Source organism: Lepus europaeus, chromosome 18, assembly GCF_033115175.1.
Source record: "Lepus europaeus isolate LE1 chromosome 18, mLepTim1.pri, whole genome shotgun sequence".
NCBI lineage: Eukaryota > Metazoa > Chordata > Mammalia > Lagomorpha > Leporidae > Lepus > Lepus europaeus.
Window position 1 is genome coordinate 46,193,676 of NC_084844.1, and position 22,536 is coordinate 46,216,211.

At 55.6% G+C, this 22,536-nt stretch overlaps 2 protein-coding genes across 4 annotated transcripts in view; one reads left to right on the forward strand and one right to left on the reverse strand.

The window, feature by feature from the left end:
• The first annotated feature begins 8,302 nt into the window (after positions 1-8,302).
• Positions 8,303-22,536, forward strand: part of RPH3AL (rabphilin 3A like (without C2 domains)) — a 157,148-nt gene continuing 142,914 nt past the window's right edge. For all 3 annotated transcript variants that reach the window (XM_062215729.1, XM_062215732.1, XM_062215731.1), the window contains exon 1: positions 8,303-8,323. The gene's annotated coding sequence lies outside the window, so the exon portion shown is untranslated. The remainder of the gene's footprint in view (positions 8,324-22,536) is intronic.
• On the reverse strand, positions 12,663-16,550 carry LIAT1 (ligand of ATE1). Its single transcript, XM_062175096.1, has 2 exons — positions 16,190-16,550; positions 12,663-13,123 (listed from the first exon to the last, which is right to left on the reverse strand). Exons 1-2 carry the CDS (start codon positions 16,548-16,550, stop codon positions 12,663-12,665), a joined length of 822 nt encoding a protein of 273 aa, XP_062031080.1.

A 22,536-nucleotide genomic window follows, 5' to 3' on the forward strand; every position in this document is an offset into this window, starting at 1 on the left:
AAAGCCTAGAGAAGTCTCTCTTTGATATTTATGTAAGCAAAATGAGAAACACAACTGCTTCTCTTGAGACGCCTTAAGACGCACCTGCGTTCATTAGTGCACGTCTGCGAGTGGCGGGGGTTTCCTGGGACACCTAGGCACAGGGGGGCTTTAGGGGTTTGTTTCAGATTCCATGGAAACGTGTTCCTAAAGTTGGGCTGCCCAAAAATGTTGGCTCCTTCCTTCCCCTGCCCCTCCCAGACTGCCCTTCTCCCACCCTCCAGAAGTGCTCACCTTAGTCCAACCCGTGTGTCACTTGGCACCTGGCCCTGAGTAGGAAAAGCCTGCAGGCGACAGACAGAGGGACCGCTGGGACCAGCTGCCAGGGGTGTACATGTGGGTGCCAGGCCCGAGGTTCCATCGAGTGGGGGGCTCCTCCCCTCCAGCGTCTCAGAAGTGTGGGCGTTCTCCAGGGAGCACCCGCATCTCTCCCTTCCCAGGCTGCATGGAGAAGAAGGGACATGTTTCACCTGCGCCAGGTTCTCGGCTGAGACCCCCGCACACAAACATGCTAGCAAGAGAGACACGTGCATCTCTACTCCACGTAAGCCTGACGGTGATGCGGGGGCCTTCGGAGCTGGAGGCGCAGAGAGTCTGGGACAGGGTGTGTTTTGTAGGTGGCGGTGCAGCAGGTGATGGGGGGCAGCAGGGTGGGGTCCAGTGGTAGTACTGGGGGCGGGGTGTGTGTGGCAAGGCCGCATTTCTCAGTTTCTTCTTGGCATCCCCAGTGGGCTCCTCCCCACAGGGTGGAGGGGAGGACGATCACAGGAGAGAAGGGAGGGTGGAGGTCAGCGAGGGCACCGGCCGGGGTTTGCCACCTGTTTCAGGGGAGGAGGGGCCGAGAAAGGAATCCTAGCATCCTAGGGTTTTGTTTTTTTTAAAGGTTTATTATTTATTTGAAAGGCAGTGACACAGAGAGATTTTCTATCCACTGGTTCATTCCCCCAAAAGCCCCAACAGCCAGAGCGGGGCCGGGCAGGAGCCAGGAGCTCCTGTGCCCCCAGAATCCTCGTTCCTGTGGCCTGCTCAGGGAGAAGGGGGTGGGAGCAGGGCAGAGTGACCTTCCCGCCTCTGCTGTTTTTTCAGTTTCCTTCTGCTTAAAACCACAGCTTGTTGGGGGGTAGCGTGGGCTGCTCCCGCCAGCCCCTCTGGGCGAGGCAGAGCGAGCTCCCTGAGCAGCACCCGCAGCGGAGTCCCTTGTTCCTTGCCTGCCAGACCTGTTGGTCTATGAGGTAGACCAGGAGCAAATCCGCTCCAGGAGTGCTGTGTCATTTTGATAAAAAGCCAGTCTCTTCTGAATAGGAATTAAGTTTCATTTGGCTGTTTGGGTAACAATGAGCCATTTGTTCCCAATAGGTTTTATAGTATAAATTCCCATCTAGTGGGAATCAGCTAATCAGTAGTTCCAAGGTTTTGTGAAAATATTTAAAGCACATGAAAATAAAGCTGTAGTGTGTGTGTGTGTGTGTGTGTGTAGGGACAGCCGAAAGTGTGAAAACTGATAATCCTTCAGTTTCCCCAAGCTTTAGGTATAGCAGATTTAGCTGGTCCCAGAGAGAGAAGGTAGTAGGTGAATTAACAATAGTTTGGGTAATCGTAGCCTGCTTGGTTTCCTTCCAGAAATTTAAGGAAGGAGACCCTAATGACTGGGTAACACCTCCTATTGTGAGCTATGCCTGTTTTGAAAATTAGATTGCAATCATTGGATTTGCATATCATCACTATCAAGTGGTTTGTTTTTATTGCTGCTCTCCAAAATGTTTTCTGTGGAACACAAATAAGAGCCTGTGACCAGTGAGGCTTAGGGAAATGAAACGCTCGCTGAAGAATGCTAAACCTGTTGATTGCAGAGCTGGGAGTTCTTGTGTTAACCAACTTCTGTTGCCTGAAACCCACCGGGGCATCAGAGCAGCACGCAGCGGGGACCACCTGCTTCCTGCTCCCAAGGGTGGGTGTTGAGCTGGGGGCCTGCACGGGGCTCCGGAGCAGGGGAGAAGGGGCACGGGGACAGTGTTCTCAGGCAGAGGGCGGGAGCTCCCGAGGAGCAGGTGGAAACTCAGAAGGCCACTCGCAGTGTGCACTGGGTGCTGGCACCCTACACGGGGCTTCAAGATGTGCGTGAGAAGTGGAAGGAAAAGAGGAGTTCATTTTGGTGCAAAGATTTTGAAACCCATGTTTGCAAGGGATATTTTGGGAAAAGCAAGGCATGGGGTAGGCATTTGGTACGGCAGTGAACATGCCACTTGGAATGCCTGCATCCTATAATCCTGTAGCAGAGTTCAAATCCTGGCTCCTCCTCCTTCCCTACCCCCTCCCACCTCCTCACCCTTCTCCTCCTCCTCCTCCTCCTCCTCCTCCTTCATTTGTCTATTTGAAAATCAGAGTTGAGAGAGAGAGAGAGAGAGAGAGGTCTTCTATCTGCTGGTTCACTCCCCAAATGACCACAATGACCAGGACTGGGCCAGGTCAAAGCCAGGAGCCAGGAGATTCTTCCAGGGGCCCAAGCAGTTGGCCATCCTCCGCTGCCTTCCCAGGAGCATTAGCAGGGAGCTGGATCAGAAGAGGAGCAGCGGTGCTCATGTGGGATGCTGGTATCGCCGAATTAAACCGTTGTGCCCCAGCACCAGCCCCCTGTCTCTACTTCTGACTCCAGTTTCCTGCTAATGCACACCTGGGGAACAGCAGTGACAGTCCAAATGCTTGGGTCCCTGCCTCCCACACAGGAAACTCAGATTGAGTTATGGGCTCCTGGCTGCTCCCAGATCTGTCCTGGCTAGTAGTGAATGGAAGATCTCTGTCTCTTTGCTTTTCAAATAAAGTAAGTAGATAAATAAAAATATTTATTTATTTGACAGGTAGAGTTACAGACACAGAGAGAGAGACAGAGAAAGGTCTTCCTTCTGTTGGTTCATTCCCCAATGGCAGCTACGGCCAGCGCTGCACCAATCCGAAGCCAGGAGCCAGGCGCTTCCTCCTGGTCTCCCATGCGGGTGCAGGGGCCCGAGCACTTGGGCCATCCTCCACTGCCCTCCCGGGCCACAGCAGAGAGCTGGACTGGAAGAGGAGCAGCCGGGACTAGAACCCGGCGCCCATATGGGATGCCAGCGCTGCAGGCGGAGGATTAGCCAAGTGAGCCATGGCGCCGGGCCCAGTAAATAAATATTTTTAAAAGGCTTATTTTATTCCTTTGAAAGAATTACAGAGAGATTTATTTGAAAAGCAGTTACAGAGAGGTAGAGAGGTAGAGGTAGAGGTAGAGGTAGAGAGAGAGAGAGAGAGAGAGAGAGGTCTTCCATCTGCTGGTTCACTCCCCAAATGGCCACAACAGCTGGAGCTGAGCCGATCCGAAGCCAGGAGCCAGGAGCTTCTTCCAGGTCTCCCATACAGGTGCAGGGGCCCCAGCTCTGGAATTCCAGCTTCCTGCTAATGCCACACCCTGGAGGTCGCTGGTGGTGGCTCCAGTAGCTGAGTCTTTGCCACCTACATCGGAGACCTGGACCCTGGACGGAATCCCGGAATCCCCGGCTCCTGCTGCCGCCTGGCCCAGCCCTGCGGGGAGGGAACTCCTGGGCAGGAGACCTCTCTCTGTCTCATGTGTGCTTCTCTCTCTGGCTTTCAGGTTGAAAAAGATGAGAGAAGTATGTCACTCACAGTGTTTCCATCACGTGCCTGATATGTGCTCATTTTTTAAAAAATTGGAAAAAATACACACTAGCAAAAATTATAATTGCTCGTCTTGTCCCCAGCACGAAAGCACTGCTAGGAGTTTGGGAGAAAGCTGCTGATGGCGCTAAGAGCAGGCCAGTCCGGAGGAAGGCGCGGCCCCCGGGGCTCCTCCGCGCGTGGGGTCTGTGGTTTCCATCAGGGCGTCTTTCTCAGGAGAGTGCAGGGGCCGTGGGTGCGCCGAGCCGGCTGCTGGTAACAGAGCACAGGCGGCTCCGAAAGTGCCTTTAAGTGAGCGCTTGCCTTCCGCTTCCTCTGCGTTTGCGCCTGCCTGCTTTCAAAAGGGGAGCAGAACCGGAGCCCTCTCCCGCAGGGGGTCTTCAAAACGTGCACAGGAAACGCGCGGCACGGAGAGCTCATGTGTGCATTTCTCAGTTTTTTTTGGTACCAAAATGAACTTCTCTTTGAAGTCTGTTTCCTATGAACTTTCTGAGCTTCAGTGCCTCCGATGTGGGAGAGACCCTAAAACCTAAAACCAGTGTGAAGGGATACAGGCGAGGTGGCAATGGGGGGTCGCAGGCTGGAGGGGCTGTCACCAGGGCCCGGGCTAAGGCGAGGGGCTGAGCTGTGAGCAGGGTGGGCCCTGGGTCCCCTGCAAGGAAGCCGCCGCCGCCTTTCGCTGTGTATGGGGCACGGTTCTCCGGGTGCCGGTTCCTACCTGGCTCTTGGGAAAGGCAAAGAGGACATTTGCAGTAGGGAGTAGGGTGGGTGCTTGGCTTAGGGACTCCTACACCTGTGTCCCAAGTCAGAGGGCCTGGGTTCCCGCCCTGGCTCCGGCTCCGGCTCCCGCTTCCTGTAAGGCGGACCCCGGGAGGCAGTGGTGATGGCTTCCTGACACCCCGCAGGAGACCGGGGTTGGGTTTCTGGCTCCTGACTTCGGGTTTGGCCCTGGATGACACAGCTGAGGCCGTCTGAGGAGTGAACCAGCAGATCAGAGCTCTGTGTCTCTATGTTTCTGGCTCCCTCGCTTTCTACCTGTGTCTGCCTCTCAGATAAATAATTAGAAAGTAAAGATATGGCCAGTGCCATGGCTCAACAGGCTAATCCTCCGCCTGCGGCGCCGGCACACTGCCTTCTAGTCCTTTCCTGGTTGCCTCTCTTCCAGGCCAGCTCTCTGCTATGGCCCGGGAAGGCAGTGGAGGATGGCCCAAGTGCTTGGGCCCTGCACCCCATGGGAGACCAGGAGAAGCGCCTGGCTCCTGCCTTCAGATCAGTGTGGTGCGCCGGCCACAGCGGCCATTGGAGGGTGAACCAACGGCAAAGGAAGACCTTTCTCTCTGTCTCTCTCTCACTGTCCACTCTGCCTGTCAAAAAAAAAAAAAAAAAAAAAAAGAAAGAAAGAAAGTAAAGATGTCAGACAGGCGGGACTGTACAGTGGGACCGGCGTACGAGGACTCGGCCGGAACGCCTGGCTTGCAGTCCCAGCTGCACTGTCACTCAGCGGCGTGGCCTTGGGCAAGTCCCTGAAACCCTCCGTAAACTGGAGACCACAAGAGCTCTTTCTCACGGAGCTGTTGTCAGGTGACATCAACTGGTATTCGCAAAGTGCTTGGAGCAGTCTCTGGCAGGAGTTAAAAGCTATGCAAGTGTTTATTGTTTTAATTATTTCTTGGCTTGTAACTTCACTCTCAAGAATGTATCCAAAGCCCTGGGAAGTTGCACTAAAATGTGCATATAAGGATATTCATTGCAAAGTTGTTTAGAAAAGCCAAAAGCCAGGAAACCAAGTAAATGTTCACAAGAAGGGGATCGAATGGTCTGTTCAGTGGCATAGTTGGCCAGCATTGCCAAGTGCCATGGGGGCGTCCACCTACTGACTTGGGAAGGAGCCCAGAGCCATATTTTTAGGAGAACAGTTAAAGATCTCATATGTATTGTTATCCTATTAATTTTGTTCTCCTATATGTAAATGTATTAATAGGAAAATTCTGGAAGGATGCGTCCCAAAGAAATAAGGCTTGCTGCCCGAAGGGTGGGGTCAGGCCAGGGTGGTTTTTAAGCTTTTGTGTGTATGCGTGTGTATGTCTCTGTTTTCTATTTTTCCTACTGTATTCATGCATTTCTTCTGTAATTTGAAAAGTGGAACAGGCCTGAGTGTAGAACATCACACAGCTTCTGGGGATCCCATTTAAGTGTAAAGAAACCAGCGCATAGATGGTGGGTCTGTCCCTTAGTCAAAGTCAAGAACAGGAAGTAGTAGGAGATTTTATGCTGTTTGCAAGCTAACAGCCTGCCACAGTTTAAGAAAAAACACTTTTTTTTTGAGAGGTAGAGAGACAGATGGACGGAGCTCCATCTGTCTAGCAAGTTCACTCTCCATGTGCCCATAATGCCCGGGGCCGGGGCCAAAGCAGAGGGGGAACTCAGCCTGGGTCTCCCACAGGAGTGGCAGGAACCCAGTGAGCTGAGCTGCCTCCCAGGGTCTGTAATTGGGGGAAGCTGGAGTGGGAGCAGAGGCGGGACTCCCGCTCAGGTACTCTGATATGGGATGCGGGCATATTAACCGCCAGGCCAAGCACCTGTCCCATGGTGATGATTTCATGGGTGTTGCCAAAGGCACTGTGTCTGTCCCAGCAGTGGCCGGAGAAAGTGTCATGTTTGCACTGGGGCCTAGGCTTCTTTTCTTTTCTAAGATTTATTTATTTGAAAGTCAGAGTTACAGAGAGAGAGAGAGAGAGAGATCTTCTATCCACTGGTTCACTCCCCAATTGGCCGCAATGGCCGGAGCTATGCCAATTTGAAGTCAGGAGCCAAGAGCTTCTTCCGGGTCTCCCAGGCAGGTGCAGGGGCCCAAGGACTTGGGCCGTCTTCTACTGCTTTCCCAGGCCATAGCAGAGAGCTGGATCAGAAGTGGAGCAGCCAGGGCTTGAACCGGCACCCATATGGGATGCTGGCACTTCAGGCCAGGGCGTTAACCGACTGAGCCACACTGCCAGCCCCAAGCCCAGGCTCATTGTCTACAGCATGGTGTGAAGAGGGTCCAGATGACATCAGAAAATAAACTGTGGTGTCACAGGAAGGCAATTCTGAGCTCAGGAACCAGAATCTTCTACAATCATTTCTAAGAAAATCTACTCTTTGGAGCCAGCTTCATGGCACAGCAGGTTAAGCCTCCACCTGTGAGCCAGCATCCCATATAGACTCCAGTTCAAGTCCCGGCTGCTCCACTTCCCATCCAGCTCCCTGCTAATGCACCTGTAAAAGCAGCAGAGGCTGGCCCCAGTGCAGGATGGCCCTGCACCCACGTGGGAGACCTGGATGAATCTCCTGGCTCCTGGCTTTGACCTGGCCCAGCCCTGGCCTCTGTGGCCCTTTGGAGGATGAACCAGCAGATGGAAGATTCTCTCTCTCTTTCTCTCTCCCTCCTCTTCTCTAACTCTGACTTTCAGATAAATAAATACATCTTTTTTAAAAAAAAAACTTAAAAAGTAAAAATATATAAATAAATGGGAGAGGCACTCACACGGGATGTGTGTGTCTCAAGCAGGAGCTCACCCACTGCTCCACAGCGCGGCCCTACCTTCGCCAATTCAAGGTGCACGTGGACTGGCGAGGGTCTTGGTAAACAGCCAGCTCTGCCCTGGCAGGTCTGGTTGGGGCGGATCCCCCCAGGAGCCTGCTCACCAGAGTTGCCGATGGGTTCACGTTCATGCTAGCACTGCAGGGCCCCACAGGACTGAAGGAAAAAAAGTGGCTGCCCACACTGGTCCCGGCCTGGCGAGAGACCCAGAGCCCGAGGCATCCGGCTGAACTGCCCCAGACCCCTGAGCTACGGCTCTTTGCTGCCCTGCCCTGGGGGTGGCTCCTTACGCAGCAGTAGCGCGCTCGGGCAGCTGGCTTCCTCCTTCCTGCCCACTGCAGCCTGCAGCCAGCCGCCTGAGCCTCACCGGGGCCTCGAGGCCTCAGACGCCCATCCTCGTGGCCCAGGCACGGGCAGTGGCTGCAGGCTGGGGTCCCTGGGTGCTGGGGTGCAGTGGGGATGGCTGAGTTGGGTTGAACCCTTTCCAGTGGAGATCAGAAGGGAACGTGTCAGAGGTTTCAAAGGCTGGATTTGACCTCGACCATGACCAAGCACACAATGTGGCCAGGAGGCCTAGCAGAGCCCTCTCCCAGCTGCAGGCCGCATTTTCCCAGCCAGCCCCAGTGGCCAGGGACTGCTCCCTCTGCCAGCCCGTGTTGGTGCAAGCCCCACCCCGCAACGCTCTCTTCCCTTTGCTGTTGACCTCCGGGGCTGTGTGCGGCTGGGCGCTGCCCGCTTTGGGAGCCTGTCTGAAGCACCACATGCAGAAATTAGGAGCAGCCGACAGCATCTTTGGGACCGGCCAGACCTGGGTTTGAACACCAGCTCCTCTTCTTTGTCCCTGCGTCAGGTCCCCAAGCTGTGAGCCCTCTCACTCAGAGGTGAGCATGGAGATGAAGGACATCCGTGTGCTGGGTGGCTGACGCCATGCCTGGGCAAGGCCGGTGCCAGGGACATGGTGATTGTCACTGCCAGTGTGTTCCGCAGCTGCTGGGTGAACAGGACCTGAAAAGACCTCCGAGACCTTGCAGCAGAGCTCAGGTGAGTGTGTGATCCGCAGAGGTCGCCTCCTTTGTTAACTGGAGATAATTCCTGCGCGAGACAGAAGCACCTGCCAGCTATGACATGCCAATCAACTAGCAGAGCCACAGACGCATCCGGGAAAGAATCCGCAGACGGCTGTGTGCACCCCTGCCCCGAGCGCAGCCAGGGCACACCGGCCCGTCTTGCTTCCTTCCCCAGCTTTACTGATGTACGACTGACAAAAACAAGGGCATCAAAGAGGCCCACGCAATGCTAGCTGGCTCTTCGCTCATCTAGCAGCGACCTCAAGCCAGTAGGACGCTGCACCCCTCCCGGAAGTAAACTTGGGGTTCTCTGAGCGCGGGCAGTGGGTGTTGCAGCGACACATGGCTGCTCTGCACGGCTTGGCCTGGGGGCTCCGCAGCCTCAGCTCAGTGCTGTGGGGTGCAGGGGCGGGAGGGAGGGAGCTAGGGCTGCATCGCGGAACCACCTGCCAGTGCATGGCTGCGTCCTAATGGCTGTGCCAAATCCCACCCAGTAGGAGGCGGCAGTCACCGGGGTCCACCGTGCCAGCTCACATGAAGGCTGCTGTCCCCTGCGGTGCCCTCGGGGGGATGCTCCCGAGGCTCACTCGGGAGTGCTTTGTTCCAGCACAGACCCGTTGTGTGTGCAGGGAGCCCCTGGGTGCCAGGCAACCCAAAGGCCTGCTCGCGCTCTCGCAGTGAGCCGCGTTCTTGCTATCAGGCCAGCCCTCATGGTTTAAACCCACCCCGGGCTCCACCGAAACCAGGTACAAATCATAAAAACCCAGTGATGATGGCCAGGCGGGGCTACTGCCACCGTCTGCTCTGGGCAGCTTGTGGTCATGTGATGACGGGACAGTGTTTGTCCTGGGTGACAGCTGGCTTTCAGATAAGTGAGCAGCAACCCGGACCTGGGGAGATGAGCTTGTGCCTTGCAAGCCACGCCCATGACCCTTGGCCTCGGCCTTTTAAAAATGACTCCGCCTCCACTCTGAGGGCAGCGGCCACATCTCTGTCTATACGCCACAGCTCTTGAGGGAATCGCTCTTAGTAGGCTCTGTAAGGGTTCTAGAACACTCTGGTTCATGCACCCAGCGGGGTGGCCTCTGACCCCGCCCCCACCGCACTCTGGGTCCCTGCGGCCATCACATCCTCCATTTCCTTGACCACGGCGGTGAGTTCAGGAGTGTGCACGTGACCCCTGCTCAGCCACATACCTGGCCTGGGATTGACATGCACGCTGGGTGGGCGCCCAGGAGTAGCTCTTGTTTTCAAAGAACCGTGCGGATGTCAGCGGCCACTGTTGCTGACGTGTGCTGAGACTGCCTGAACGTGAAGCTACACCGAGGCAGGATAGGGAAGACGTGGGGAAAGAAAAACTGATGACACAGCGTGGCCTCCTGGATCCAGCCATGCCTGATGTCACCGCTGACCCCGGGCCGGCGGCTTTGTAAGTCGTCGCTCCCCTTGGTAAGCCAGTGCTCAGCATGTCTTCTGTTCCTTGCCCCCGGAGGAGTGGGCAGAGACGCAGCCTGGGTGTGAGAAATTTGCCCGTTCTAATCCACGGGCTCTGAGCGGGGGCCACTTCTGTACCCATGGAGGATGTTAATCCCCACCTGACTCTCTATGTGTATCTTCTTAAAGATTTTACTTACTTGAAAGGCATTGTGAGAGAGGGAAAGGGAGAAAGAAAGAGGTCTTCCATCTGCTGGTTCACTCCCCAGACGGCCACAGTGGTCAGATTGGGGCCAGGCCCAAGCCAGGAGCCAGGAACTCCATCTGGGTCTCCCATGTGGGTAGCTGGGGCCCAAACACTTGGGCCAGCATCTGCTGCTTTGCCAGGTGCATTGGCAGGGGGCTGGATTGGAAGCATAGTGGCACTCCGATACCAGATGCTGGCATTGCAAGCAGTGGCTTAGCCTGCGGCACCACCACACCGGCCCCTCAGCACAGACTCCCATTTGGTTCCAGGCCGTAAGTGGGCCCTCCGTGTCTGGTGGAAAGCCCCTCCCCAGAACGCTGGCCTGTGGCCCTTGCTTTAGTCCTATGCTGTTTGTCACTCTGGACCCCCGTCATTCAGGGGGTGGTCTGCTGGGTGACACCCCGAGCCTGCCTCTGAAGCCGCAGCTCCACGCCCTCCCCAGGAAAGGACCATCTCCTCTATGCCAGTGTGGCTGCACCAACCTGAAGGAGTTTTTAAAAAGATTTTTTTATTTGAAAGGCAGAGTTACAAAGAAAGAAAGGGAGAGACAGGAGAGAGGTCTTCCATTTGCTGGTTCACTCCCCAAGTGGCTGCAATGGCCAGAGCTGGGCCCATCCAAAGTCAGGAGCCAGGAACTTCTTCCAGGTCTCCCATGCAGGTGCAGGGGCCCAAGGACTTGGGCCATCTTCTACTGCTTTCCCAGGCCATAGCAGAGAGCTGGATCAGAAGTGGAGCAGCCGGGACTCAAACCAGCACCCATACGGGATGCCGGTGCTGCAGACAGTGGCTTAACCCCCTATGCCACAGTGGTGGCCCCGACCTGGAGGATCTTTCAGAAGATCGCATGCTTTGTAGCGCCAGGCACTGTGCTAAGCACTCTGTAATCACTGCTTCTCACTCCTACCACTCCATGGGCACGTGAGTACATCCCCAGGTCCTTTTTTTCTTTTTTTTTTTTTAGATTTATTTTACTTATTTGAAAGGCTGAGTGGCAGAGAGAAGGAGAGACTGGTAGGTTTTGGGGAGATCTTCTACCTGCTTTTCACTCCCCAAATGGCCACAATTGCTGGGGCTGGGCCAGGATGAAGCCAGGGGCCAGGAGCTTCTTCCAGGTCTTCCACATGGGTGCTGGGTCCCAAGTACTACTGCTTCCGCAGGAACATTAGCAGGAAGCTGGATCAGAAATGGAGCAGGGGCCGGCACTGTGGCATAGCAGGTAAAGCTGCCGCCTGCAGTGCTGGCATCCCATATGGTTGCCGGTTTGAGTCCCGGCTGCCCCACTTCCAATCCAGCTCTCTGCTGTGGCTTGGGAAAACAGTAGAAGATGGCCCAAGTGCTTGGGGCCCTGCACCTGTGTAGGAGACCCAGAAGAAGCTCCTGGCTCCTGGCTTCAGATTGGCTCAACTCCAGATGTTGTGGCCATTTGGAGAGTGAACCAGTGGGTGGAAGACCTCTCTCTCTCTCTCTCTGCCTCTGTCTCTGTGTTTCTCTAACTCTGACTTTCAAGTAAGTAAATAAATCTTAAAAAAAAAAAAAAAAAAAAGCAGAGCAGCTGGGACTGTGGGACTGCAACCAGTGCTGATGTGGGATGCTTCATCACAGGTGGTGGCTTTTACCCGCTAGGCCACACCACCAGCCCCCACATCCCTATTTTAAGATGAGGACGTTAACGCTCAGAGAGGTTAAGCAATTTGCTTGAGGTCATACAGCTTCCATGTGGTGGGGAAGGGATAAATACAGCTCTGTTGTCAAGTGTCAACATTTTTAAATGAATTTGTATTTACTTGAAAGGCAGAGACAGAGGCAGACAGAGGTCTTCCATGTGCTGGTTAGTCCCCCTCTGCCCCCACCTCCCCACCCCCACCTTGCAAAAGCCAGAGCTGGGCCAGGCCAAAGTCAGGAGCCTGGAAGTCAATCCCAGTCTCCCTCGTGGGTGGCAGGGACCCAAGTACTTGAAGCAGCACCTGCTGCCTCCCAGGGGGCTGGGATCAGAGGCAGAGCTGGGACTCGAAACCAGGCTCTGGGATGTGGGAGGCCAGTGTCTGCCCGGAACTCGCAAGCAAGCACTCTCCCAGAACCATACCCACCCAGTGCGGTAGAGCCATCCCGGGCCACGCCCCCTCCCCGCCCCTGGGAGACTCTGCTAAGCGCCCACAGGCCTGGGGTCCACTGTACCCCAGGCTGCACACCCTGCGCCCGGGGCGGAGCCAGCCCCCTCTTTTCCTGGAGCCCCTGGTGCGTCAGTGAGGGCCTGTGGCTGGAAGGCGGAGGCCAGCCTGACCTCCGCACGGCCAGGGCTGCACCTGCTCTGCCTGGAGATGTGGCTGGGGCATGATGGCAAACGAGTGGGAACCTGGCAAGTGGCCTTGCAAGGAAGGGCGGGGCTCAGCATGTGTGTCATCTACACGCTTTCTTTGCTTTTCAGGGGAGATTATAGATTTCTAGCTGTGATAAGACGCCAGCTTATTTCAGTAAAGGAACCCCTGGGAACTCTGTTCACTTAGCTGCTTCTGTTCTGAGCAGGGTGGCTTGTCCACACACCAAACACCCACCTCCTTCAGCTACAGCTCCACTGCCTTTTATTTACCTTCTTTGTAACACAGAAACTCCAGGCCGGGGGTGGGGGGCTGACTCAGTCGGGTGGGCCGATGGCCAGCAGCCTGGTGGCCAGGGCGCCTTCCAAGGAGAGGTCGGGCCGGTCACCTCTGGAGGAGGCGGCCGGCCGGCTGCTGGGGCCGCAGTCCTTGTCGGGGAGGTGGGGCAAGCTGTCGGGGGGCTCCTGGGCGCAGGGGTCGGGGTGCACGGCCTTGAGGGCCAGGCCCCGGTAGCGTTTCCTGCGGTTCACCTTGTACAGGCGGATCCTCTCCTTCTCGGCCTCGGGGTCGGCCAGGACCCCCGCCCAGCGCAGGCTCTCGTTGATGGGGCCCGTGAAGTGGGGCAGGCTCCCCGAGGAGGAGTAGGAAGGGCTGGGCCTGCTCTCCTCCGCGTCCGCTCTGGGCTCCAGCCTCGGGTCCTGCTCTTGGCTGGGACTTACGATGTCACCAGAGGAGGCAGGCGGCTGAGTTTTCAGGGCGCGACTCTGCTGTTTATCTGCTGAGCACAGGAGAGGGTTAGCGTCGGGGCTGGGGGCCCTGCCTTCTCAGCCTCCCGTGAGCCTCCTGCCTGCGTGCACCCGGCTGGGCTATCCCAGGGTGGGAGGAAACACCGATGGAGCAGACTGAGCTAGCCCCTCTGGATAAAGGCTCTTGGCCCTGCCCCAAGAGCCCCAGGCACGGAAGCTGGTGCAAGGCCAGACTGGGATGTGGGCCCCATTCTCCCCCACTGCGTGCGCCGAGGAGCTTCCCGGGTCTGTGGGTGACGACTCCACCACAAGCCTAGACACTCCACGGTGGAAGAAGGGAGGACGGCGGGAACGCTCCCGAAAGGTGACTGGCAGGATGCCCAGCCAGGGACTCCTGCAGCCGGGGCTTCTGCCGGTTTACAAACGTCAGCTGTGTTTCAGGTTATCTACAAGACTGTCGCTCACCCTGCTAGTTTTGGGGAGGGAGAACCATGGGTTCCTCTTACCCCAGGAGGCAACCGAAGAAAAACCAGTTCTGTCGGGGGTGGGGGGAGGGAGGGGGGTTGCTTTCCTTACCCTCCTGCTCCCCAGGAACCACCTGGTGGGTGTCCCCTGCTGACAGAGTGAGGTATGCGGCCCTGGAACTCCTACACGGTCAATGCTAGGCCAGAGAGCGCTTCAGCCCCTGCCTTCACTATACGGGACACACAGTGCGCCCCGACCTTGCCCCGACCGTCATCGGTCCCCACCCCTGCCCGTGATGCTGACAGGGGTGGCGCCGCTCTCTCTGCCCCCAGCCCTGCATACAGACGGTCAGTGCCAGCCAGTCTCCAACCACTGCCAGGCCGCTGAGTGGGCCGCACTGGGGACAGTGGACTTCCGGCACTCACGGGCAGGTGTGTTCTCTGTCCTCAGAGTGGGTGCTCAGCGCCCCTGCCAGGAAGCCTGGGGCCCCGGGGGCAAAGCACGGTGAGGTGTCGGGATTCTGGGATGGCAGCCGATCTCAGTGTGCACGTAAGAGGACTTCCGTGGGAAGGGGAGCAGGGTAAGATGCCTCCTGGGATGCCTACGTCCCATAGCAGAGCGCCTGGGTTTGAGTTCTGCTCTGCTCCCAATTCCAACTTCGCCCTGTCCATTGTATTTGGGTAGTGAGCCAGCAGATGAGACACTTTTTTTCTCTCTCTCTCTCTCTCCTTCCCCTTTCCTCCCCCTTCCTCCCTCCCTCCCTCTGTTAGTCTACCTTTCAAATGAAGAATCTTCTTTTATGATGTATTTATTTTGAAAGGCAGAATTACAGAGAGAAAGGGAGAGACAGAGAGAGATCTTCCATCTGCTGGTTCACTCCTCAGATGGCCACAGTGACCAGCAGTCGGCCAGGTTGAAGCCAGGAACCAGGAGCTTCATCCAGGCCTCCCATGTGGGTGACAGGAGCCCAAATACTTGAACCATCCTCCGCTGCTTTTTCAGACCATTAGCAGGGAGCTGGATTGGAAGTGGAGCAGCCAGGACACGAACTGGCACCCACACAGGATGCTGGTGTTGTGGGCAGCAACTTTACTGGCTACACCACAACAGTGGCCCCCAAATAAATAATCTTTTAAAAATATATAGTTTTTAAAGTTTGTGGAAAATGAAATTACAAGTTAGATGCAGGGGCTGGCGCTGTGGTACAGTGGGTTAAAGCCCTGGCCTGAAGCACCAGCATCCCATATGGGTGCCAGTTCTAGTCCTGGCTGCTCCTCTTCCAACCCAGCTCCCCACTTTGGCCTTGGAAAGCAGCAGGATGGCTCAAGTCCTTGGGCCCCTGCATCCATATGGGAGGCCCGGAAGAACCTCCTGTTTCCTGACTTCAGATCGGCTCAGCTCCTGCTGTTGTGGCCATTTGAGGAGTGAACCAGCAGATGGAAGAACTATCTCTGTGCCTCCGCCTCTCTGTAGCTCTGCCTTTCAAATAAATAAATAAATCTATTTTAAAAATGGAGCTGGGACTCAAACTAGGCACTGTAATATGGGATGCAGGTGTCCCAGATGGGGTCTGAACCACTGTGCCCAATGCCCGACCCTCGCATGCGAAGGTGTCCCTGAAGGGTGGAGCAGCTGTGCAGGGCTCCGTGTGCACAGGACTGCTGGGCTGCGGGGTCAGTGCACAGCAGTGGCTGAGCGCTATCTGTGTGTGTGTGGAGACAGAACGTGTGCACATGTGGGGTCTGTAGCGCTGTCCCACTGAGAGGAGGGGTACGCAGGTGCTGGGGACTCTAGGAGGACGGGGCAGCGACTGGCGTGGTGTGTCCACGCAGGTGACAGCTCTCCCTGGTGCATGGGCCTGTGGAGTCCAGGTAGACGCAATTGCATGGGTGTGGGTGTCCAGAGGCGGGTGCCCCTGCCCGTGAGGGTCAGCATTTCCATGGCTACCTGAGTGAACACCTGTCACAGAACGTCTTCACTGTGTGCCACTGGGGTCGGTCTCTGTTCAGTGGGGTGCTGAGTTACCTAAGAGATACCCTAAGTTCTCTCTCTGCTTTTAAACACTGCCCACCCACAAATATCTGTTCCCCACGGGTGCCCTTTAGGACTGCTGAATCCTTTGCTCCTTTGCCAAGTGAGCAAACCAGACCAGACCTCCAGGAGTTGCTATGACAGCTCACATCAAGACGGTGCTATCCGCATGTGTCTCATCCTCTGTCACCCGCGCTGCTTCCAGGTTCATCCACCAGAGACCGTACTATCGGAACAGAGCTGCCGGAGAGCGCCGTGGCGAAGTGGTGCACGTCTAGGGCTGTGCGTCCCGGCTAAGGGGTTAGGCAGGTGCCAGAGTGCCTGCGCACAGCTAAGGGTTCCTGTGTGTGTGTGTGGGGGGTGGGTGGGGTGTCTCTGGGTGGGCCTGCAGACACCGAGAATCCGGGGTGCGAGTCGAGAGACCGCAACGTCTGCTCGGGGGTGAGGCGTCGGCGGCGGGCGCGGGCTGCGGGCAGTGCGGGGACCCTGGCCAGGACGCAGGAGTCTCAGCTCCGTGTCTGAGGCGGCCTTCGGGGCGGGGGCCTCCGGGAGGAGCGGCGCAGGGACCGGGGTCCAAGCAGCCGCGCAGTCGCTCCTCTTACCGTCCCTCTTGCCCGACCCCTTGGTCTTCTTCTTTTTCTTCTTCTTTTTCACCTTCTGTTTGGCCGCGTCCGAGGCGCCGCCCACGATGGGGGGCAGCCTGGCTCCTTGCAAGCCCGCGGAGCTGCCCTCCCGCTCCTCCTCGTCCTCCTCGTCTTCGCCCACCTCGCTGAATCCCGCTGCCCTGGCCGCGCTGTGGCCGTCCATCCGCCCGTGGGACAGCGACCTGCGCCGGGGCAGCGCCGAGCCGGCGGCTCCGGGACCAGGCGGCCTGACCAGGGCCACGCGTCTCCATGGCAACCGGCCACCCCGCGCGCGCGTGGTCGGGAAGCTTCCGCGCCTGGCGGGCTCAGGAGTGCGCATGCGTGCACGGTGCCAGCCGCCGGGGCGCGGGGCAAGGGGGCGCGGAGTTCTGAGTCTTTTGGCTGATGCTATCTCGTCCGCTCCTGTGCCCTTTCTGGCCTGGGAATGCCTGCCCTGACCGGCTTGGGGGCTTCTGGACCCCGCAAGAACCGCTCTGCCTTTAAACCCTTTCTACCAGTGTTTGAGCCTCACAGCTGCTAGAATGTGAGCTTTTAAAGGCCATTTTAAAAAAATTCATTTTGAAAGAGAGAGTGAGAGGATCTTCCAGGCGCTGGTTCACTCCTCAGATGGCCCCAATGGCCTGAGTTGGCCCAGGCGAAAGCCAGGAGCTTCTTCTGGGTCTTCCATATAGGGGCCCTACCCCTTGGGCCGTCTTCCGCTCCTTTCCCAGGTGCATTGGCAGGGAGCTGGATCAGCAGTGGTGCAGCCCGGACATGGACTAGTGCCTGTATGGGATGCATTGCAAGAGGCTAAGCCACAACGCTGGCCCCTGGATTCTTTCCTCTTTTGCTGAAAATCCCCTAGTGATCAAACCAAACCAAACCAGATGGTCAACACCCCTCCAGGTGTTTGCTGTGTCCATTCGCATACAGCTGAAGCTGTTCACGTGTGGCTCGTGATCTGTCACCGGCTTTTCTTCCCAGGTTTACCCACCATCAACTGTATTACCTAGAAACAGCTGCCAGAATACCTCACATCCGACGTGTTCTTCTAGAATAGCGCCATTCCCACAGGAGATGGACGGTGTGGGTGGGTTTGCTGACTCACGTGTAACCCGCAGGGAGTGGCGGGGGTGACGCCGTGTCGCTTCATCTGCCCGGTGACGGAGCCGTGCACATCCAGTAGCCCTTTTAGTAGGCTTGTTCTGGAGGTGAGCCTCTGCGTAAGGCGTCTGAGGGCCCCGAGGCTGGCGTGCTGACCACCCAGAGACCCCAGATCACGTGACGGGAGAGCGCGGTGCCCCAGCTGCTGCAGCCCCTGTGTTTCCACACCCAGCCCTGGTCTGACTGCAGCGCCAGGTGAGACCACCAGGCCAGACCCACCCAGCCAAGCCAGAGAAACTGTGTGAGTCGCTGTAGTTTGGACATGATTCGGCTCCCAGGTCATCAGTGAGTACTGGAGGGTGGAGGGCTGGGGGGGAGGCGGGCCTTGGGTCACTGAGGATGTGTCCCTGGAAGGTGGCTCTCCTCGGAGTTGGCCGTGGCAGCCGGAGCCAGGCCTGGCTGCTCCCTCTGCTTCCCGTCTCACCACGTGCGCTTCTCCCGCCCTGCCTCTCTGCCAGTGAGGTCAGATGCCTGATCTTGCACTGTGGACCCCCAAAGCCATGAGCCAAAAGAAACCTCCTTCCTTCATAGGCAGCTTGTCTTAGGTGCTTGGTTGTGTAGTGAAAAGCTGGCTAATACAGAGAGAACCTGTTCAAGTGACCAACCTTTGGAGTGGTATGGGAGGTAACTGGAATATCACACTTCCATTTTAGTCATTCTAGTGGGGAAGACGTATTTGCTTGGCCTTTGGTGTTCCGTTTACTTGATGATCAATTAATGTGTTGGCTGTTTATTTGTATACCTTATTTTGTTAAGTGCTTATTGAAGTCTTTTGTCCATCTTGTAATTGGGTTCTTTTTATCTTTGTCATGGCTTTGTCAGAGTTCATTACCTTTCCTGGATATATACCTAGAGCTTACATATTTATTTTCTTACTGGAGTCTTTTGCCAAGCACTGTTAAGGGGTCGACATTGTGGCACAGCAGGCTAAGCCACCGCCTGTGACACTGGCATCCCACCTGAGCTCCAGTTCGAGTCCTGACTGTTCCATTTCTGATCGAGCTCCCTGTTATTATATCTGGGAAGGCAGCAGAAGGCCCAGGTGCTTAGGCCCCGTCACCCATGTGGGAGACCCAAATACAGTTCCAGGCTCCTGGCATTGGTGTGGCCCAGCCTCAGCCACAGCAGTCATTTAGGGAGTGAAACAGCAGATGGATGATCTCTCTCTCAAACTCTGCCTTTCAAGTAAATAAATAAATCCTTTTTAAAGAAAAAAAATAACTGTTAAGTTCTTTGATCAATATTTTCTCTTTGTATCCTGTCCGAGGAATCTTTGCCACCCCCTAGATCACAAAGATGGTGTGCTATGTTTTTTTCCGGAAGCCTTGTGGTTCTCAGTTTGAAGGTTAGGTCCAAGATCCATCTCAGATTAATTTTGTGCATAACAATCAACGTTTACTTTTTCCAAAATGGGTTTCCATTTATTTCAGGAATTTCTTTTGAAAAGACTTAGTACTCTTATAGAAAATCAATTAACTCTATTTGTGTGAATCTCCTATTTTGTTACATTATTCTGCTTGTCAATCTTAAACCAATGCCATTATTGTATTTTGTATTATCCATAAGCCAATACCATTACTGATTATCGTAGCTTTAAAGTAAGTCTCCCTAACAGAGTGTTAGCCTTCCAGCTGAGTGCTTTCTGCAGATTATTGCGACTGTTCTAGAACATTGACCTTTCTGTACACGTTTTCAGATGTCCTTGTCTGTTTCTTCCGAATAGCCTGTTGAGAGCATGCTGGGGAACGCACTGAGTCTCTAAGTTTCGGCACTCTAGCACTCCGTACATGGCCGCCGCTGGTGTTGAGCCACGCTCTGCACGTGTGGACGCTGCTCTGTAGAGGGCCCTTCTGTTAGTTTGTGTGTGCGCACAGTCCTCCCACCCACTGGCAAGCTCCCCAGCACGGCTCTGGAGCAGCGAGCACGCTGTGTGTGCCTCCTGCCCGTCCGCCTTTGTCCTTGGAGCTAAGTGAGATGTAAGTGACGAGGTCCTTTGTGCAGGCGGCCAGCTGCTGGCTGAGATGTCTGGGGCTTGCTTTCCAGGTGTCCATCTGCACTCGGTCTTGTGTTCACAGACAGGTGCTCAGAAAGGCCGCCTGCCCTCCCGCCTGTCTTCCCCTCTGCTGGTCCTCCTTGCCTGAATGCTTAGCTGGCTGCAGACAGCCTGAGCCTGCCTCTCCCGTTTTAGTGAAGGTTGCGCGGAGGTTGTGCCAGGCCAGCCAGTGAGCTATGAAAGAGGAAGATCCCCTCCGGCATAGGGATGCACGGGAGGAATACTCGCAGAAGGCCTCGCCGAGGAGGCTGTTTGAATGTTCACAGGCCCTGTAACTGTGCATCGTTCCATTGCGGCCGTCTCTGTGTCCTCACTAACTCATGGCTACCGGTGGAGTGCTCACCCCATTGCACTACCAAGCAGCTCCAGAAGGGCACCAGTGTTCGTCCTTATCATTGAGTCTGATGGACCTCTGCCCTTGTCACATTTTGCCTCTCAGCAACAGTGGCAATACTAACCGCTTCCTCCTTCTTGCAACATTGTATTTGCTTGGCTTTTCGCCGTCACTCCCGTGGCTTTCTGGCTGCCCCACCTCCTTGGCTGATAAATCCGCTCTTCTCAGCCCCTGAAAGCTGGGCTTCTGCCGGGCGTGTCCAGAAAACGTGTCTTCAAGCTTGTGTCTTGTATTTCTCAAGGCGTTTGCATCTCTGCTTATAGTTTCAATCATTTCTTGAAGGCTGGTGACTTTCAATTTTCGACCTTTGGCCTGGAGCCCATGTGTCCAAAATCCAACATCCAGCTCAACCTCCCAAATTGCTCACATGTACCTGGGCGAACCTTGTCAGTTGCTGTGTTGGTTGGTCTATTGGTTTGAGTTCCCCCAAAAGCAAACTCTAAGACAAAGAATTGAGTGCAAAGAGTTTATTTGGAAGTTGATCCCAAGAAGCACTGGTAGGGAAGTAGATAAGTGAGACAGGGAAGGCAGGACAGGTAAGAGAGGGCTAATTATCCTGCTGTTATCACTGTGTGCGATTGGAGCTAAGCGCTCCTGGGTATCTCTGGGGAGTGCAGCGTAACCTGCTCAGAGTAAGCCCAGCTCAGAGGTGATAAAGAAGCCAGGTGTTAGCCACCATCTCTCCCAAGAGGTTGCCTCTGGGGGCATTAACTCTGCACTTCTGGCTTGCTGTGCACAGGCCCAGTTTGTGTCCACTAGCAAAGCCCTCAGGTAGCATCAGTTTGACACATGGAGGTGAAAGGTGGGGGCTGGAGGCAAAACAGACACTGGTGCAGCTGCCTCTCGACTTTGACCCTCCCCACCTGCCCCCTGCCTGCAGTTTTGTTTGGCCTCATATCTTTGCCCTGCCTTGTGACTTCAAGGGAGCAGCCTGCTCCGTCTCAGTCACTGTGAGTCCCTCCCCTTAGCCAAAAGTTGTTTAAGAAGGAAACTCTTACCCACTGCTGGCCACTGAAACTTGAGGGCTATCTCCTAGAAATTCCTGGGAAAGGTTTACCTGTTGGTAAGAAGATGTGGAGGGGCAGGCGCTGCGGCTCACTAGGCTAATCCTCTGCCTGCGGCGCCAGCACACCAGCTTCTAGTCCCGGTTGGGGCACCAGATTCTGTCCTGGTTACCCCTCTTCCAGGCCAGCTCTCTGCTGTGGCCCGGGAGTGCAGTGGAGGATGGCCCAAGTGCTTGGGCCCTGCACCCCATGGGAGACCAGGATAAGCACCTTGGGTCCTGCCCTCGGATCAGCACGGTGCGCCAGCCACAGCGTGCCAGCCGCAGCGGCCATTGGAGGGTGAACCTCTCTCTCACTGTCCACTCTGTCAAAAAAAAAAAAAAAAAAAAAGATGTGGCGGAGGGGCCAGTGCTGTGGCATAATGGGTAAAACTGCTGCCTGCAGTACCAGCATCCCATATGGGCTCCAGTTCAAGTCCCAGCTGCTCCACTTCCAATCCAGCTCTCTGCTAGGGCCTGGGAAAGTAGTGGAGATGGTCCAACTCCTTGGGCCCCTGCACCGTGTGGGAGACCTGGAAGAAGCTCCTGGCTCCTGGCTTTAGATCGGTACAGTTCTGGCTGTTGTGGCCATCTAGGGAGTGGACTAGCAAATAGAAGATCTCTCTCTCTCTCTCTCTTCCTCTCTCTCTCTGTATCCTCTCTCTGTGTAACTCTTTCAAATAAATAAATAAATCTTAAAAATAAAAAGATGTGGGGGAGGAGATATGCATCTCTTCTGGGGGCGGTCATGCTTGGATGTGTTGCCTGGGACTGTGGCCAACATCTTGCATGGTAGTGGCAGTGATGGGGCTGATCTGAGGACAAAGCCAATGTGCCCAGGTTGGCAGGGTCCTTGGGAACCCCAATCCTTGAGATAGACCCACGCAATACTCTTTTTTTTAAAAAAATTATTTATTCGAAGGCAGAGAGTTACAGAGAGAGGGAGAGACTGAGAGAGATCTTCCATCTGGTGATTCACTCCCCAGATGGCTGCAATGGCCAGGGCTGGGCCAGGTTGAAGCAAGGAGACAGGAGCTTCTTCTAGGTCTCCCACATGGGTGCAGGGACCCAAACACTTGGGCCATTTTCTACTGCTTTCCCAGGCCATTAGCAGGGAGCTGGATCAGAAGTGGGCCAGCCGGGACTTGAACCGGCACCCATATGGAATGCTAGCACGGTAGGCAGCAGCGTTACCCTCTCCGGTACAGCACCAGCCCTTTTAAATATTTTTAAAATTTAATTTTGTGTATTTGAAAGGCAGAGAAATATAGAGCAGGATCTCTCATCTGCTGGTTCACTTCTCAAATGTTTACAACACCCAGAGCTGGGCAGGCCAAAGCCAAGAGCCAGAAGAATCAATCCAGGTCTCCCACGTGGTGGCAGGGACGCAACCACTGAGCCAGTACTGCTGCCTCCGAGCGTGCACATTGGCAGGAAGCTGGACTCGGAAGCTGAGCTGGAACTTGAACCCAGGCATTCTAATATGGGATGAGAGCGTCCCAACCAGGGGTCTAACCACTGTGCCAGGTGCCCGCCCCGGGCGTGCTTTTCATGTGAGCGGATAAATAAGCCTGGTCTTTGGTCAGCCACGTCAAGCTGAGTTTTCTGCTGCTTGTGATTGCAATGATCCTGTTGACAGAGCACCTGACACCAGCACACACACGAATCACCTC